The 18843-nt window shown below is 40.3% G+C and overlaps 1 protein-coding gene across 1 annotated transcript in view; it reads right to left on the bottom strand.

The window, feature by feature from the left end:
* Window positions 1–2110: 2110 nt before the first annotated feature.
* SAMD12 (sterile alpha motif domain containing 12) overlaps window positions 2111–18843 on the bottom strand; it is a 204385-nt gene continuing 187652 nt past the window's right edge. The window contains exon 5 of the mRNA XM_063299616.1: window positions 2111–2804. Within this exon, the coding sequence (XP_063155686.1) occupies window positions 2782–2804 (23 nt within the window). The 3' untranslated portion in view covers window positions 2111–2781. The remainder of the gene's footprint in view (window positions 2805–18843) is intronic.

The following is an 18843-nucleotide window of genomic DNA, read 5'->3' on the forward strand; positions in this document are numbered from 1 at the left end:
TGCTCTAATATAAAAGACTGGGACTTTTTAATATTTGGAAGTATTCTTTTCTTTCATGTAATAAAACACACACATCTTTTCTCTATGAAGATTACAAACAGAGGAGCTTCATAACTAAACAGGGGTGTCAGCAGGGCATGGCAAAAAAACAGTCAAGTCAAAAGTCACCCATGACGGTGCAAAGCTCTGACCATTTTTAATGTGTGTCATGTGGGAAACACATGTAAAAGCCAAACAGAGCTTCAGTCGCATGGTTATGACCCTCTTCTTGAAATTTTTTAACCATACAGAGTGGACACTGCCATAACTAAAGAGGTCCAAGTGTCATATGCTGGCAATGCATTATGGAAACCTTGACAAATAATCACAACAAAGCAAACTTTCTCCCTGAAAGGGGATTAGCCATAACAATGTATTTCCAACATCTTACATCTGTCTTGACATAACTGACTTTAGATTTACCCCTTTTGTGAAGGCTTTCACAAGCTGTTGGAACATCTAGAGGGAGCAACCTTGTAAACTCCAAGATTTCAAGAAAGCGAGAAAGATGAATGGTTCAAGATCCATGTAGGAATATAAGCTGCTCTTCTCTAAAAATAGCTTAAAGTACATCTTGAAGCACTGACAAGTTGAAAAGTTTGAACTGCACAACAAAGGTTTGTGTGTGTGTATGTGAAAACCACACAAGTTTGTAACAGTCTATCAAGCAGGAGAAAGTTCAACTGAAGATCTGCCATTGCTTGATTTAGGGACAATTAGGATCAGACACTTGTTTTCTATGGATGCTACCATTATTTTTTGCTAGAAAGGATTTTGTTCCCAGAAGAAACCAATGGACCAAAGTATTTGGGAAAGCACTGACTCAGAATTTGTAGGGATCAAGATTAAACCACAGCCTGCTGTGTTTTGGAAACCTGGAAAAAGAATAACGGAGAGCAAAGCTCATTTTGGTTGCAACAGTCTTAAGCCGGCTACAGTTATGTGGAAAGTAAAGATTTCGGCTTGAACTCATTTGTGAGAGCAAGAAAATGGACTCGGATGTAAAGCAGAGGGTCAAGACAGATTCAGAAACATAATATCTCTGTGGATACCCATTTGTAGCATAAATGCTCCTTAAGTGCACTATTCAAGATGACTGAAATTGCAACATATCCTTGGCCTGTGAAGTTTTGGTTTGCTTGCTCTGGCTGGTAGCTGTTTGAAAAAGAATTTGAGGTCAGTATGGCACACCAGATTAACAGAAAAGGTGAATCCCAAAACTGAGCTGGATGTCAATGGAAGAAAATGTCATTGGGCAGAACTGCTTAAGAGTGTACTTGAAAAATTGGAATTCTACTTCCCAAAGAAACTAGGAAAGCCTTGATGGGTAATCACCCCATTTCCCTACAAAGAGCTGTGGTCTGCATTCATTATCTTCAACATTTCTCCAAATGCCCCCCCCCAAAAAAGATGATTTTCTTACTTTCAACAAGAAGTCACTTCTAGGGGTGACGATAAATACAACAGCTATACAATGTATAACTTACAATGCATGCGCCACAGTGTATCACCAGCAGGTCAAAAGCTGGATCTGTTACTGTATTTGTCCTAATTCAAATGGGGCATGTGCCTTCTAAGGAAAAAAAAATTAAAATAGCTTATGTAGTAAGACTGTAATTATTTATCAGTTCACTATTCATATTTTTGTCTTCTACTGAAAACAAGCAAGCATTTAAAACAGCCAGGAATAATGTCACCTATACTAACCAATCAGCACTTTTTACAGCTGGCTCTTGCTACAACTGTGTAGTAAAAAACACTCATTTCTACAGGGTGCAATGAGAATGTTTTCAGATTGGCCACATTGCTACTGAAATGTTGCATCTGTCTTCACCATATAAAGCAAGTGGTTCTTGCAACAAGACGGCAATCTTTATATCCATTATTTTCTTCTCTATTATTTAACATGCATCAAAGTAACAGAAATATAATATTACTTGTAATTTTGGAGAGTAGGTGCAGAAAGGAACATACGTGCTCTCATTCTACTACTTCTACAAGTGAAGAGTCAAAATAGCCACAACAATGTCCACGTGAGTTACCAAGCCAACTTTGCTACTGAAGCAATGCACATGGTGAGTCACACAAGGTATAATCCCAATGCGGATACCTGAAACATTCCCATAACACACCAAATCTGCTAGAATGTCTGTGTGGAGACCATGTATGGAATGCAGATACTGTAAGACAGAATATCATTCAGTGTATCACTAACACAAAATATTTCTACATTCCTATCAGGGGATAGGGAAAAGGGATATCTGTGAACCCTTGGGTGTGCAGAACTGGAACTACCTGTCCCATAAAAACATCATGCAATCTGCATATATAATATAATCCATTGGTTGCCATGCTAAAAACAAAACTAAACTAAACTAAACCAAACCCCAGAACTTTAGTGAAGGTCACAGAGAGTTCCCAAATGGGAATATAAAGTTTACGCACAGTGATGAAACTGGAAGCAGTTTTCCGGTGTAAAAAATCCACCAGTCATTAGGTGGAAAGAGTTATATTGTTGATTATATGCCACGCTGAATTCCATCTGCAAAACAGAGGCTATTTAGAACTTATCCTGTTAACCAGATGAATTGGATTTGGGTCCAGTTCTTGGTGGCTGTTTTCTTCTGGCAGTACCATTTCTTACGCTTCTTTTTAAAAATTATTATTGTTATTATTCTTTCAGATGGAAAAGTTCACTTCTAGATCATCTGGCAGGACAGCAGCTTTAGAGGTTGGTGATGTTTATGGAGAACTCTCTGTCGAGGCTGTTAAAAGAGAGGGGAGGGGAAAACGGTAAATACAAGCTGACCTTGAATCAACTGCAACATATTGTGGTTAAAATGACCAGAGGGGTGAATCGTCCCTTCCAACAAAACAAGGTTCAAACCTGCATTAAAGCTCAGTGCTCCCAGATTTACTTTTCCCATTCTGTCCCTACATCCCCTGACACTTTAGAAGGCAAAGTCTTCCTTAAGATAAGCACAACTCCTGGTGACTGCAGGTCATGTCCATGTTGTCTTCTTGGCACTTCTAATCTGCCTTCAGAGCTGGGATTTGCATATGGTTTCCAATTCAATAACTTTTTGTTTTTTCAAGATCAGCTATGGTCCACTGCCATCTGTTTTGACTTGGACATTATTCTCAATATTAATTACATAATTAATGCATTAGATATACAGTAGATCAGAAGTATTTGAATGGATGTTCCAAAGTTATTTGATCAAGATACTTCTTAATACAGCTTGGTGTTTAATATTTTTGTGATCTCAGAATACTTTCTGTGACCCTTGAAATCAACTCCATCTTTTTTTGAAGACCAGTGGGACATTCTTACTCTCAAATCCAATCATTAACCAATCCCAAAGAATTCTATTTTTATTCCTCCTGGCCACACTTTCTGCAGTGCCATATCTCAAAAGCTAGAGCATTCAGAGGACAACCAATGGGTTCAAATGCAAAATAGTCTGTTTCCTGTGCTGTCTTCATGAACCAAACTTCCTACTATAATTTTACAGTTATTCTTATCTGCTTATTATTGAATATGGCCCACCTTTATACCAACACTCATGAGGGCTTATAAATTTAAAAAAATCAAAATCTTAAAATCAATACCTTAGACTACTTAACAGTGAAAAACTTGGCAAAGGAATTTGTTTCTGCCATTATCCTAACTACTATGACTTTTCCCCACCAATCTGCCATGTTCTCCGTTCCTTTTTCACCAGAGTGTAGATCTGTATGTTCTGCCATGTGGTTTCTTCAGTTGTCATTTTTCTTTGTACTTCAAAGCAGTCATCAAAATTGATGTTTCACTGGTATTTTACTGGAATTTCCATAGACTCCGTTCTTATTAGGGGTATAGTACTTATCCTAGTCTTGGTACCTAATCTGATCCCCTGCTTAATGCATGAGATCTAAAGCTACAACAGCTATCGGTTTCTGCTTTAAAACCTTTTATGAATTCACCCAGCCTAATGGTTCTATTTCCAATTTTTTCTTACCATTAAGACATTTATGTCAATATTCAATTGGAATTTAAGTCCAAAAATATCTAGATCTGCCTTTGACAAAAATGAAAAACCAACCCTGAACCTCTTTAATATGATAATCATAAAACAAACCCTCTAACTATGGTTAAAAGTAATCAAACTTAGCATGTTGTGTGAATGCATCTGCTAGCCCTTCACCTACCCAATTATGCATGTTGTGTGAACAAAGCCTTTTAAAATTTGAAGAATGCTCTTATGGAAGAAGGCAATGGCAAACCACATCTGTACTGTTACTAAGAAAACTACATGGACATGTCCATGAAGTCATCAGGGGTCAAGCTCAACTTGAAGGAGACTTCACCTTTATTGTAACCCACTTCTACAAGGTAAATACAAACAGAGGTGTTTTTTTTTTTTTAACTGATTAAAAAAGATAATCACAGTGAAAACTTTTTTTTTAAAGTAAAGAATTTACCAAAAAAAACAACCCCCACCATCCTTATGGGTGGTAAGTGTAATCTTAGAAGTCGCATCTCTCTAACACAAAATGCCCCACTCATTGAATGCTATTCCTCTACAGCTCTTAGACAAACAGACAGAAAAGACATGAGAGATGATATATTCTCTCAACTGATATTGAGTAAGAAGCAGATGCCATTCAGGTATTTCAAAGGGCAAACTGTCCCAGAGAAGTTAATGAGGCACTAACTCTGCTGCAAGAAAACCTTGAGAAAGTCCTAATCAGGAAAGAATGAAGTGTATTTTATACGAGCATTCCTTGAGGCATATCAAGTGCATTGTCCATACCCTGACTTTTAAATGTCTGATAAAAACCATTTTTCCCCTCTGCTTGCAGTTTCCAAGGATCCTTTTCTAACTGGTTCTAAACCAGAACAAGCAAACAAAATGTTCCTTCAAGTACTTCCAGGATGTCAGCCTTCTGAGCATTACCCTGTTGTGTCTTACCCCTTGATTTTTACAAAGCTCAACAAAGAGGCATGTTATTAATTGGTGGAGCCGTGCAGATGACAGCTAAAATAAGGGCAGCTGCCAATTTTCAAGGGCAAGTTAAACACTGACACTTCCTTTTGCTTCTGCAAACTCCCTCTCACCCAGCAAGAAATGTACAATAAACTGTAATTAGACACTCTGCTTATAAGTGTTCTACATATACACTGTGCTTGATAAGAAATAACTTATAAATAAAATATACACTAGAAAAGCTGTGGATCCCAGCCTGCCAACAGCAGCTCAGCAGGAATAGTGTTAGGAGAGTTACTGCTTCAAGCAAATGTGGCTGCTTGCCAAGATGCCATCGAGAGACCGGGGAAAAGCAAGAATGGTTCTAGGTTCCAGCAATTTCCCTTGGGCCACATTAAGGTTGAGGTTCTTCTTGATTCAGATTTTCACTGAACAGCAGAATGTCAGCAGGGGGATGCTGCTCAGAGCTTCCTGTGTTAAGAACACCCTGCCAGCAAGTACAATTTGTATACCTCCTGTGTGCAAATTGAGACATCACTCCATGCCTTTTTAATTTCATATTATTCTGACAAAACAATCCTCTAATAAGCAGCATCAATGTACAAGTTCAAAGGTGGTTGTGAACAGCTCAACAACTGGACAGGAAAGCAGTATGAAAATGAAACAAGAATATTTTATGGAGCAGTGCAAACTGCTATATCCCAGAGAGAGACAGTGGTATCTGTAGGTATTTTTTAAGCTCAATAGAATGCTAGCTTGACCTACCATGATGTACCTTTCTGGTCACAGGAAGATGGACCTGACAGAAAAGGATTAATTCCACCTCTTCTAGTTAGAAGGCAGGGCTGAAAGATTTCTTACTATTTCATGGAGAATACCCCTTCCCTTCAGTCACCTGCATTGACTTCACCTGAGAGGCTCAACTATTCCTTTATAGTATATTCAATGATTATAAGGAAGCTTGCAACTGGTATGACTTACAGGAGTGGAAGAATAATGTATAATGGTTGGAGATCAAGCTGACCTGAAAGGGCTATACTACGGCAGTATTTCCAGGGTGAATCAATCAAACCGTTTATAGCACTGTGTACCCCATGGCCCAAATCTGGTCAAAGAAGCCAAACTTTCCTATATTGTAATGTTTTGTAAAGTTACGTAGCCTCCCTAAAATATCTATAAATGGTATTCATGCCAGTAAGACTATCAACGTACCTGCTTCCTTTACAGAGTGTGCTATGAGTAGAAAAAGGGGGACTACCCACCTGCTAATTGTGGAGAAGGAAACACATTTCTCCTGATTCCTCATTTTGTACAAGACAAAAAATGATTAGCTCTTTGTTTCTTTCATTGAGATAGATTCTCAGAGACCTACAAACATCTAGTTTGAGCCAGATGCATTCTCTGGAAAAATTAACACATGCTTTCCTCCTACTTCACTTTTGTTAATATTTGTTTCTAAGCCTCATTCCCTACCCCATGCCCATTGGCTGTAGCAAAACATGACATGCTGTGGTCTTTTTGTGTTCAAGGCTGGTTATACTGCTTATGCCATTTTTTCATTTTCTCCATGCCCATCAGTTTTTGCCAGGTATGTGATTTGTATTGATTTTTTCTCCCCTTCAGAAAATAACTGACATGGAAAACAACACAGAGCTACATACAATGCAGGCTCTCAACAAGCCAGTCTCTTGATAATGGTTCTTCAATGGAAGCCTTACATTTGAGAAGAAATTCAAGACATTTATGCCCACCAACAGCTTTTGGAATTTACTTGTCAGCTTCTGCATTTCTTCAAATGCCAAGGCACCAGCTAGAACCAATTTTTGTTGGATAGAATCTTTTATCAGTTGAGGCCACAAGCTTTGAAATAGCATGAATCAGATAATTTAGGACTATGCTGTTCTGTGTTTTGCAAATCTTCTTTTGAATGTGTTGGTGGTAGCGATGAAGACATTACCTGGCTATCTTTTGAAAGCATTAGATTAAAGTCACAGGATGCATCTGGCAGCATTTTTTCATCATCAGTTGCTATTCTCACAGACACACTGTTGATATTGAAATCATTTCCATCTTCTTGACTTTGATTATCTACTACAGCTCTATTCCCTAAGCCAGACTATAGAAAAACCTTGTCTGATCTGAAAACCTGGAGCACTAATCCTAGTCCTTTAACCTTCTTTGAATACCTTTTATTTTGGCTCCTTACATTTCTGGCTGTCTGATTTATATTTGTAGCAAGGCATTGTGAGGGTGAGGTAGAAACATACCATGTAGCTTCTTTCCACCATTTCCAGATTAATGTCCATTGTAATATGGTGCTTTGTCCCTTTCCTCTCGCCATATGTGCACCAAGGGATTCTGGAACTTTTAGTTCTTGAGATACCATGTCACATAGAGGAAGCATAAATCTCTCAAATTACAAATCCTAAAATTGACTGCAGAGACACATTTTGTCTAAAGAAGGAACATGGAGTGGCAGTGACTCACAATTCATGTTTTTGCTTGTGTTTCTAACTGGCAAATCTCACAATGGAAACCTCTTTAGGTAGGATATAACTTTCCATAACTTCAAGCATAACTTACAACTTTGCCTTAGCCACCTAGGTTAGACACCATGGCTTGCCTTGGTCAAATTTTAGCCTGGGTGTAATGGTTAAGGTCAGGTCCAAGCCCATCCTCAGTCATGAAAATTCACTAGGTGACTTTGGGTCAGTCACAATCTCTTAGCCTAATCTTCTACAAAGTATTGTTGTACAGGCAGTGGAATGAAGGGGGATATTCAGCTAAGGCACCCTCAGCTCCTGGAGAAAAGGTAGGATTAATTACAAATATTACAACTTAATATGAAATAAATTAATATGAAATAAAGATGGCCTAATACATTAGGTGTATTAGAGAAATACTAACCAATGGCTCATTGAACAAATGAACCCAGAGTTCTCACTCAAAGCACAAATGACCAGGCTAAAATGATCCTACTTTGGACACATTATGCAAAGACCTAGCTCTCTGGAAAAGGCTCTAATGCTGGAAAAGGTGGAAGGAAGGAGAAGAAGAGGATGATCAGCCGGATGGTGTGTAGACTCAGTTACAGTGGTGATAGGGGTACTGTTGAAAGAGCTGAAGAACCAGGTTAGGGACAGATCATCATGGAGAATATCTATCTATGTAGTCGCTAAGAGTCGACAATGACTTGATGGCACGTAATCAATCAATCAATCAATTAATCAATACATTAGGTGTTATTTGCATGTATTAATATTAAGACTATAACAATTAAAAACAAGAGCCCAGTGCTTGCCATTTATCCCTTGAGAACAACAGGGTTACAATATACTACATGGTTAAATAGGTCATTGCCTCCATGATGTTCTTTGTATCTCAAGTAAAAGTGAAAGAAATTTCCTTTTAAAAATGGTGCAAGCTAAATGTTTATTCAGGGAAAACTATGTGGGAAACATGCCCACATGTCTAGTCCCAGTTTTTTGTTTGTTTTAATCATATGGCATAGCACTTCAGTGTTCATGCTGCGTTTTCTTGCTGGGAAATCCTTGTGAGGTCCAGCAGCCAGATGTGTAGACTATTTAGCTGTGACAAGTCACGTTGCCCAGGGTGCACCACGAGGAGGCTAGTCGACATTGCACCAAGTTGGGCTGAGAGAAAGTGACTGGCCCAAAGTCACTCAACCGGCTTTCGTGCCTAAGGCGGGACTAGGACTCACAGACTCCTGGTTTCTAGCCTAGAACCTTAACCACTAGACCAAACTGGCTCTCTTCTAGTCCCAGTTATAGCCCTGCACTCCACAGAAGAGGACTTTCAATTCCCTGGCAGAACTAAAAGAAGTTAGATGCAACTCAAGGAGGTCAGGTGTAATTGGCTGCAGCACTCAGTTGAAGTGACCATGGCTAAGATCTTGATCATCTCCTGCCAGGAGGAATAAGTAGCCCTGCACAAGACGGGCCAGAACTGAACAGGATTAAGCTATCTGCATAAGTTTATACCTGTTACCCAGGACCCAATGTTTATACCAGATGTGAACCAGATGTCACTCTTAATTTCTCAAATCTTTGTTTTTCATTGGGGTGGAGTGGACATGACCAGATCAGTGGCCAGGGACTGGCTGCTTATATGTCAGTTTCAGCAGGACTGGCCTGTCTTCCTAAGAATTTGAGATAAATATGAAACTTTTTGTTTTGTTATAAGAATGGAAATGTCTGAGCACCTCAGGGATGGGAAAGGGAAGCATAGTTCTTTCTCCTTTAATTGCCATGTTCTTAACAAAAGTTGCTTCTCCAAAGCTGCTACTCCTTTGCATTTTGAAAGAAGTTCCCAGATTTCTGGTAATGCTGCTCCCACGCTTTCAAAACCACATCCTAAATAAGAGGTTCAGGTTCTCAATAAGTTGGATCTGCTGCTTTTTGCTGGTTCTTGATTCAGTCAGAACAGCAGATAAGAAGATCATAGACCATAAAGGGGGAAGGGAGAGAGAGATTATTACATTGTGTTTTGCCTTAGCAAAAAGAACTGATAACCCTGATGCCAAAGTACCTTTAAAATCTACATTTGGAAATTGTTGCCTATTTTTTAAAAATCAAAATGAGATTCCATATAAGTATGGCTGTGCATGTGGTGGTGGTGGTGGTAGTGGTGGTGGTGGAATACTGAAAAATCCAGTAGGATTTTCTTGTATGCAAGTGCCAGGCAATCTAACCCCACAGCCTGAAATTCTGAGATGAAGCTCTTTGGACAGTATGAATGTCCCGGCAGATGCTCTCAGCAAGTTGCCTTTTGTAAAGACAATTAGTCAAAGGCTATTGAAGCTGCTCTATGAGCCACAACTGGCTTGCACGCAAAACCATCAAAATGGAAATGTACTAATACAAATTATGTTCTCTATACAAAATCCTCAAGTAAAGCAACAAATGACTCACCATCCTCATTTTCCTGATGAAAAACACTTTTTGATATCAAAGGAGGAGGCTTTGATGAATTGATAACAGTAAGGCTAATAAAAGAGAAGGAAATGAGGGGGCAGGAGACAGAGAAAGAACATTCTGACCACTGTGCAGAGACCACTGTCTTTTTTCCCACTCCCCTGACTTAGAGACTGCTATTGTAAGAATCACATTTTTGTATTCAAAACCAGGAGGATCTTAAGATACTCTGGAGGCAGAGGGTATGGAATGAAGAAAAGGGAGATTTATGGTTTAATAGGCCACAGGTATTAGAATGCATCACGGTGCATTCTGTATCTATGCTGCAACTCAAAATTAATTACGTAGATATAATGTTCATGGTGCATCAAATTATTGTAATGTTTATTTCAGCTTATGGTGATGTATGCATCTGATGCTGTGGTATCTTCTCTACCAAAGCTCATGCCAGAATGATATGCTTCCTAGAATATGGACAGTAAAATTCTATACACGTCTATGTAGAATTGCATCTCACGATGTTATTAGGGCTTATACCCTAGTAAATGAGCGCAGGTTTCCAACCTAAGGTGCTAAAAGATTCTTTGCAAGAGGTGGGAGGCCACTTACAGATGGCAGATATTCTGTAATACAAATGAGATGTAATATGTGAGTTTCCCTGTTAAAGCTCACCTTCTATAACCTGTAGAAAGCCCCTGGAGTGGCTGGCATTACTTCTTTGGATTGAACTGAGGAATGTAGAAATGATTTGGTGGAATGATACTGGAGGACAAAGTGAGGCCCAGAGAAGAAGAAGTGGTGGCACTTGTCACACAATTCCGTTTTCTACTGCAGAAACAGCAGATGTTCACAGAAAGAAATGTTCAGTGCAAATGGCAGCCAAATGTTTCTCTCAAAAGATCAGCACCAGCTTCTAAGGCTGGGTCACTGCCAGCCACTGCTATCTTAGGAACATCATTGTTCTTCTCCGCTCAGGATCTTCCTGAGAACATTGGTATCATCCTACAGTCACATTTTATGGTTTGCTTGGTTGCAATACATATTACATATGTAACATGCAATATCAAACCAGCCATTGCTGTTTGCAAAACACAGTCAGTGACTTAGGGCATGGTGTGATCCCAACTAATTATGCCTTATCCAACAAACTATGGTTCAGCAAACCACAACTTAGCATGGTTACAATGGGCGTACCTGCACACAGTGCTATTGTATCTTAATGAATAGCTTGCATGAAATGCTGTCCTGCAAAAAACATGCTGTTAGACATGTCATGCATCTGAAAATGGGGATTGTCTATGATTTGAGAAGGGAGATTGGTAGTGAAGAATTACCTCCAGCTAGGAAAGCTCTTCCAGGAAAGGTGTGGTTGAGAAGGACTGTGTGTAGGATGTTCCCACTCAATTTACTTATTTGTTAGATTCATATCTCACCTTTCCCCAGGGAGCTTCAAGCAGCATACATAATACTTTCTCCTCCTATTTTCCCTGTTAGTAACAGTCCTCAGTAGGCTGGGCAGAGAGAATGAATGGTTTCCATAGTAGAAAGTAAAACATACTTCTTTCACTGTGATCAAAACTAGTTTTTCAGATATATCATGTCATATTATGCCAGTAAATGATTGTATATATTAAATATGCACTCATTTAAATTATTAAGTATATAAGTCCATTTGCATAACAAGAAGGAAAAAAATGAGAAATTCCATATAGGAATGAATATGTGCAAGTCAAATGTCTAAATAGTCCTCTGATTGAAACGTACTGATTGTGGATGGACTTGAACTTGGGCCTCCCTGTTCCCAGTTTAATACGTTTATCATTGCTTACACTGGTTTCCTATCTATTCTATATTACTCTTTACTAGATGGATGGGGAAGGCCTATCTTTCCAGGAGTCTGTGTAGGAAGCAGAGTAACTGCAGATCAGAGAGCATAATGCTCAAATAAACTCTACATGTGAAAAAGCATCACAATTATTCATAACTTTTTGAAAGTCAACATTACAGCAGAGACTCAATTCAGGTCCTCATCCTAGCAAGAATATCTTAGAAACTCAAACTCCTGAGACTGCACAGGGCACAATCATATTGAATGCAATGCTGGCATTTAAAATCAATCTGAGTCACAACATCCCTTTCAAAGTTATTTAACATTATTCAGTTTATGAAGATGAAACTCAAATCTCAGATCTATTGCCTTTTGGTGATTATGAACAATCAGGAAAGTAGGAAACCGTTTTGCCTGGGTGGTTTATATTTATGGAAATGGCTGGGTCTTCTGTATGAGGTGTTTAATTCTGCAGCAGCCTTCGGGGAAAAAAAATGCTGACTTTGCCATCACACGCTTAAAGGCCATTTTGCTCAACAAACACATTGCAGCAAACAGCATTTTCTGGCACAGAGAATGGGTTGGGCAATCTTTAAGGAAGAACATTACTGCACAGGTTAAGGCTTTCACTCCATTTTAACTTTTATGAGCGTGACAAAGAACAAAGAGCAAGGGTTTAAATGCTTGCGATCTGCTAGCTGTGCCGTTTATCCTCAGTCAATTTCACACCACTTGCAAAACACCACCGGGATATTTATTTCGAAAGCTTCGGATCCCTTTAAGTTATTCTGGGATTTTTACATTAAAAACAAACCAAATTTCAAAATTACAGAAGTGCAACCCTCCTTATATTCCTTAACACATGTATTATTTTGGGGGCACATGAAAATGCTTCAGCAAAGGATCGTTACCTTGTCGTGGTGCTGGAGCTTGAGCACCTCAATGATGCCATGAGCTAAACCGTGAAGGGCCACCCAAGACGGGAAGGTCATGACAGAGAGGTCAGACTAAATGCGATCCCTGGGGAAGGTAATGGCAACCCACCTCAGTATTCTTGCCGTGAAAACTAAATGGATCAGTACAACCAGAGATATGTCGGTATACCATCGGAAGATGAGACCCCCAGGTTGGAAGATGGTCAAAATGCTACTGGGGAGGAACAGAGGATGAGCTCAACTAGCCCCAGACGTGATGACGCAGCTAGCTCAAAGCCGAAAGGACGGCTAGCGGCCGACGGTGCTGGTGGTGAACGGCGAATCCGATGTTCTAAGGATCAACACACCATCGGAACCTGGAATGTAAGATCTATGAGCCAGGGCAAATTGGATGTGGTTATTGGTGAGATGACAAGATTAAAGATAGACATTCTGGGCGTCAGTGAACTGAAATGGACTGGAATGGGCCACTTCACATCAAATGACCACCAGATCTACTACTGCGGACAAGAGGACCACAGAAGAAATGGAGTAGCCTTCATAATTAATAGTAAAGTGGCTAAAGCAGTGCTTGGATACAACCCAAAAAATGACAGAATGATCTCAATTCGAATTCAGGGCAAGCCATCTAACATCACAGTGATCCAAATATACGCCCCAACCACAAATGCTGAAGAAGCTGAAGTAGAGCAGTTCTATGAGGATCTGCAGCACCTACTGGAGAACACGTCTAAAAGAGATGTTATTTTCATCACAGGAGACTGGAATGCTAAGGTGGGCAGCCAAATGACACCTCGAATTACAGGTAAGTATGGCCTGGGAGAACAAAACGAAGCAGGACACAGGCTGATAGAATTTTGCCAAGACAATTCACTCTGCATAACAAACACTCTCTTCCAACAACCTAAGAGACGGCTTTATACATGGACTTCACCAGATGGACAACACCGAAATCAGATTGATTACATCCTTTGCAGCCAAAGGTGGCGGACATCTGTACAGTCGGTAAAAACAAGGCCTGGAGCTGACTGTAGTTCAGATCATGAACTTCTTCTTGCACAATTTAGGATCAGACTAAAGAGATTAGGGAAGACCCACAGATCAGCTAGATATGAGCTCACTAATATTCCTAAGGAATATGCAGTGGAGGTGAAGAATCGATTTAAGGGACTGGACTTAGTAGATAGGGTCCCGGAAGAACTATGGACAGAAGTTGGCAGCATTGTTCAGGAGGCGGCAACAAAATACATCCCAAAGAAAGAGAAAACCAAGAAGGCAAAATGGCTGTCTGCTGAGACACTAGAAGTAGCCCAAGAAAGAAGGAAAGCAAAAGGCAACAGTGATAGGGGGATATATGCCCAATTAAATGTAAAATTCCAGAGGTTAGCCAGAAGAGATAAGGAATTATTTTTAAACAAGCAATGCGCAGAAGTGGAAGAAGACAATAGAATAGGAAGGACAAGAGACCTCTTCCAGAAAATTAGAAACATTGGAGGTAAATTCCAGGCCAAAATGGGTATGATCAAAAACAAAGATGGCAAGGACCTAACAGAAGAAGAAGAGATCAAGAAGAGGTGGCAAGAATATACAGAAGACCTGTATAGGAAGGATAACAATATCGGGGATAGCTTTGACAGTGTGGTCGGTGAGCTAGAGCCAGACATCCTGAAGAGTGAGGTTGAGTGGGCCTTAAGAAGCATTGCTAATAACAAGGCAACAGGAGACGACGGCATCCCAGCTGAACTGTTCAAAATCTTGCAAGATGATGCTGTCAAGGTAATGCATGCTATATGCCAGCAAATTTGGAAAACACAAGAATGGCCATCAGACTGGAAAAAATCAACTTATATCCCCATACCAAAAAAGGGAAACACTAAAGAATGTTCAAACTATCGAACAGTGGCACTCATTTCACATGCCAGTAAGGTAATGCTCAAGATCCTGCAAGGTAGACTTCAGCAATTCATGGAGCGAGAATTGCCAGATGTACAAGCTGGGTTTAGAAAAGGCAGAGGAACTCGGGACCAAATTGCGAATATCCACTGGATAATGGAAAAAGCCAGAGAGTTTCAGAAAAACATCTATTTCTGTTTTATTGACTATTCTAAAGCCTTTGACTGTGTGGACCATAACAAATTCTGGCAAGTTCTTAGTGGTATGGGGATACCAAGTCATCTTGTCTGCCTCCTGAAGAATCTGTATAACGACCAAGTAGCAACAGTAAGAACAGACCACGGAACAACGGACTGGTTTAAGATTGGGAAAGGAGTACGGCAGGGCTGTATACTCTCACCCTACCTATTCAACTTGTATGCAGAACACATCATGCGACGTGCTGGGCTTGAGGAATCCAAGGCTGGAGTTAAAATCTCTGGAAGAAACATTAACAATCTCAGATATGCAGATGATACCACTTTGATGGCTGAAAGTGAAGAGGAACTGAGGAGCCTTATGATGAAGGTGAAAGAAGAAAGTGCAAAAGCTGGTTTGCAGCTAAACCTCAAAAAAACCAAGATTATGGCAACCAGCTTGATTGATAACTGGCAAATAGAGGGAGAAAATGTAGAAGCAGTGAAAGACTTTGTATTCCTAGGTGCAAAGATTACTGCAGATGCTGACTGCAGTCAGGAAATCAGAAGACGCTTAATCCTTGGAAGAAGAGCAATGACAAATCTCGATAAAATAGTTAAGAGCAGAGACATCACACTGACAACAAAGGTCCGCGTAGTTAAAGCAATGGTGTTCCCCGTAGTAACCTATGGCTGCGAGAGCTGGACCATAAGGAAGGCTGAGCGAAGGAAGATCGATGCTTTTGAACTGTGGTGTTGGAGGAAAATTCTGAGAGTGCCTTGGACTGCAAGAAGATCCAACCAGTCCATCCTCCAGGAAATAAAGCCAGACTGCTCACTTGAGGGAATGATATTAAAGGCAAAACTGAAATACTTTGGCCACATCATGAGAAGACAGGACACCCTGGAGAAGATGCTGATGCTAGGGAGAGTGGAAGGCAAAAGGAAGAGGGGCCGACCAAGGGCAAGATGGATGGATGATATTCTAGAGGTGACGGACTCATCCCTGGGGGAGCTGGGGGTGTTGACGACCGACAGGAAGCTCTGGCGTGGGCTGGTCCATGAAGTCACGAAGAGTCGGAAGCGACTAAACGAATAAACAACAACAAAAACATGAAAATGGCTCAGGGTAATAGGAGAACTGGTGGCAGATCTCATCACTGGTAGGCAATGGGTGAAGCAAGTTGAACCCTCTTCATAACAGCTACTCCACCCTCACAACTTCCATTCTCAGATTTTTATTGTTTTGCCAAGCTCAAGCACTTGGAAAGAAAATAGTAACCTTGGTTCATCAACATACTAAACCATGGTGATTAATTTTGCTTGGTATGTTATGTAAACCAGGGCCAATATTGTCTTCCAGCCATTGAAGTTTGTAAGTCATCATTTATGGCTTAGTATACTGTGCAAATTGTGGTTTATTCTTGCTTGCACAACAGCCACTTGAATATGCGATCCATTAACTATATTGTAGGTGGTCCACTGACCATTGTTTGGGAATTAATGCACTAAGTCATAATGTGGTTGTAATGGTTGCCTATCCTGACAGACTCAGTCTCACAAGCAGGTGCTTAAGGATAACTGATTTATTGAAAGAATAGTGTGCAAATACAAAGAAAGCTGAGAATGAGCAAAAGCGCGCCAAATACAAACTAAAAACCCTCGCTTCAAACCCGGTCCCGCCCTTGCTCCCGCTTAGCAACCACCCCCTCCCAGGTGTTAGCAACCGTCACCCACATCGGCCTGAGAAAGTAACCTTGAACACAGTCAATAACCCAAACATACATTCCACAGTACAGTAAGGAGATTACAGCCTGGCACGGCTGGAAATCTCCACTCAGCAAACACGGATCAGGAAAGTGACATGCGAAACGTTACGATGTATTCAGAACATTGAAACGATGAACATGACAGTGGTTTGGTTTTGTCTTAACTGGTCATTAAGGCTTAGCAATGATATGTGAACCATGGCTTATTAAACCAATAGATAAACTCCTTACTTAGAGTAATGTGTACTCATCTTTTCATCAGTTGAAATCCTGAACCTTTGGGAGAGGACTAAAACGTTTCCAGCACATCTGATGAAAAAAAAATCCTGTTTTTTCCCCTGCAACTTAGTGTCCTCCATTTTATCTCCTGTTCAAATTAATTGATTCTTGGGCCAGTTTACTCCACTAGACTTAGGCAACTGTAGAGAATGGCCACCCATATGTTGTGCTAAGCCAGGAACCACACTGCCCAGCATCCCTAGGAAGCATGGCCAGTGGTGAGATATGCCTGGGACCTGTAGTTCAATAGCATCTGGAATGCCATACATTGCCTATCTCCATGCTAAACATCTCTTTAATCTCTCTTATTCAACTAGCCACCGTGGCCTACTTTATACATAATAGTATACCAAAAACCACAATTTACAAAACAAAATTATTTGGCTAACATATTACGCTAAGCCCAAACCCAGGCACACTGCTTTATAGCCCAGCATTATGTATGAACCCAGCCACACAATACATCAGAGAGTTGTTGCTGACTAGGGCTACCAGGTCTGAGCTGCAGAAATCCAGATGACCACTAGAAGGTAATAGCTATTCAGGAATTTCTGGGTTCTAATACCTCTTTACAGAAGGAGAAGGAGAGTCACACAGCTGCTTCTTCCCTGCTGCCACAGCATGCCTGACCCCATGAGGGTGTCCTCTTCCCTCCTAAGTTACCCAAAGCATTTCTTCACCCTCCTGTCCAAGCATTAGACTTCTGCCATCAGCAATGGCTGATTCAGGAACAGCAGCAGCAGTGACTGCTCGTTCTCATCCATTCCGTCTTTCCTTCCTCTCCTTCCTACCCTGCTACCCTTCTCTGCTACCATGTCTGGGCTAGAAAAATTCAGATGACTACTAGAAGTGGTAGCAAAGAAAAACAGAAACTCTCATTGCTTCCATCTTGATTCTTAGGTCACCTGGATTTTTGCAGCCCATATGGATGACAGCCCTATTTCTGACTTACACAGTTTAGGTACTCCTGAATGCACAGCACTTGATATACTGTACACAGATTTCTTTTTAAGCAAAACATCTATGCAGTGAGCCACATTGCCTGAAACACATGAGTCTCATAATAATACCCCTGTGTGTCCTCAAGTAGCTGTTTGTCAAAAAAGAGAGGACTGGTGCAGAGGCATTATTTGTTGTTAATATGCAAAATAAAGAAGGGATGGACTCATAGCAGCTGCATTCACACAGCACATATAACTTGGTAGCAGAATTAACTAATTGTGTGGGGCCATGCAAGACCTTGAATCAAAAACTAAATGAACAGGTTAAGTTGCACAATGTGCAGTCACATACTGAAACATGCACGAAACAGCAAGTAACCAAGATTAAAACCAGGATTAGCCTGTTTTGTGAATGCAACAACTAAGTTTGTAACTAACCTGGGGTAACTTGTTTATGAAGACAGCCATAGAGTATCTACTACGGTATTACATGAAAATTTAATGACATTTTTCTCAATGAGATCACCATTACCCTCAGGTTTCTTAGTACATCAGTTCTAAATTATGGGTGTTGTTAAATTTTCTGCTTGTAATTAGATAGTCCTTGTTTAGTGACCACAATTGGGACCACCAACTTGGCCGTTAAGTGAAGCGGTTGCACAATGAAACCGCAACTGTGCTTGTGATCTTACTTCAGCTTTCCTTTGCTTTACTGACCTGTGAAGGTCGTAAATGTGAGGATTGGTGGCAAAATTACTTTTTTATCTCCATCATAACTGTGAATGGTCACTAAACAAGGCAATCACTAAACAGGAACTACCTATATAAAACTACAGGTCCCTGTTCCTTGACTCTGTCCCTAATGTGTGATCCTCTATACAAACCAAATGCATGCTCTTAAATTATTTCATCATCTCACATTTTGCCAATAGAGATTCACTGAAAAGTTTTCCGGGTAAGAGTGAAATGGACAAATCTTATTCTTTACCAGGAGCTCAGATCTAACAGGTGTGCATATATCTTAGCTCCAGAAATTCAATTTATACAGTGAAGAAGTTTGTTTAGATATTGTTAGGGCT

This window comes from Candoia aspera, chromosome 3 (genome assembly GCF_035149785.1).
Source record: "Candoia aspera isolate rCanAsp1 chromosome 3, rCanAsp1.hap2, whole genome shotgun sequence".
Lineage (NCBI taxonomy): Eukaryota > Metazoa > Chordata > Lepidosauria > Squamata > Boidae > Candoia > Candoia aspera.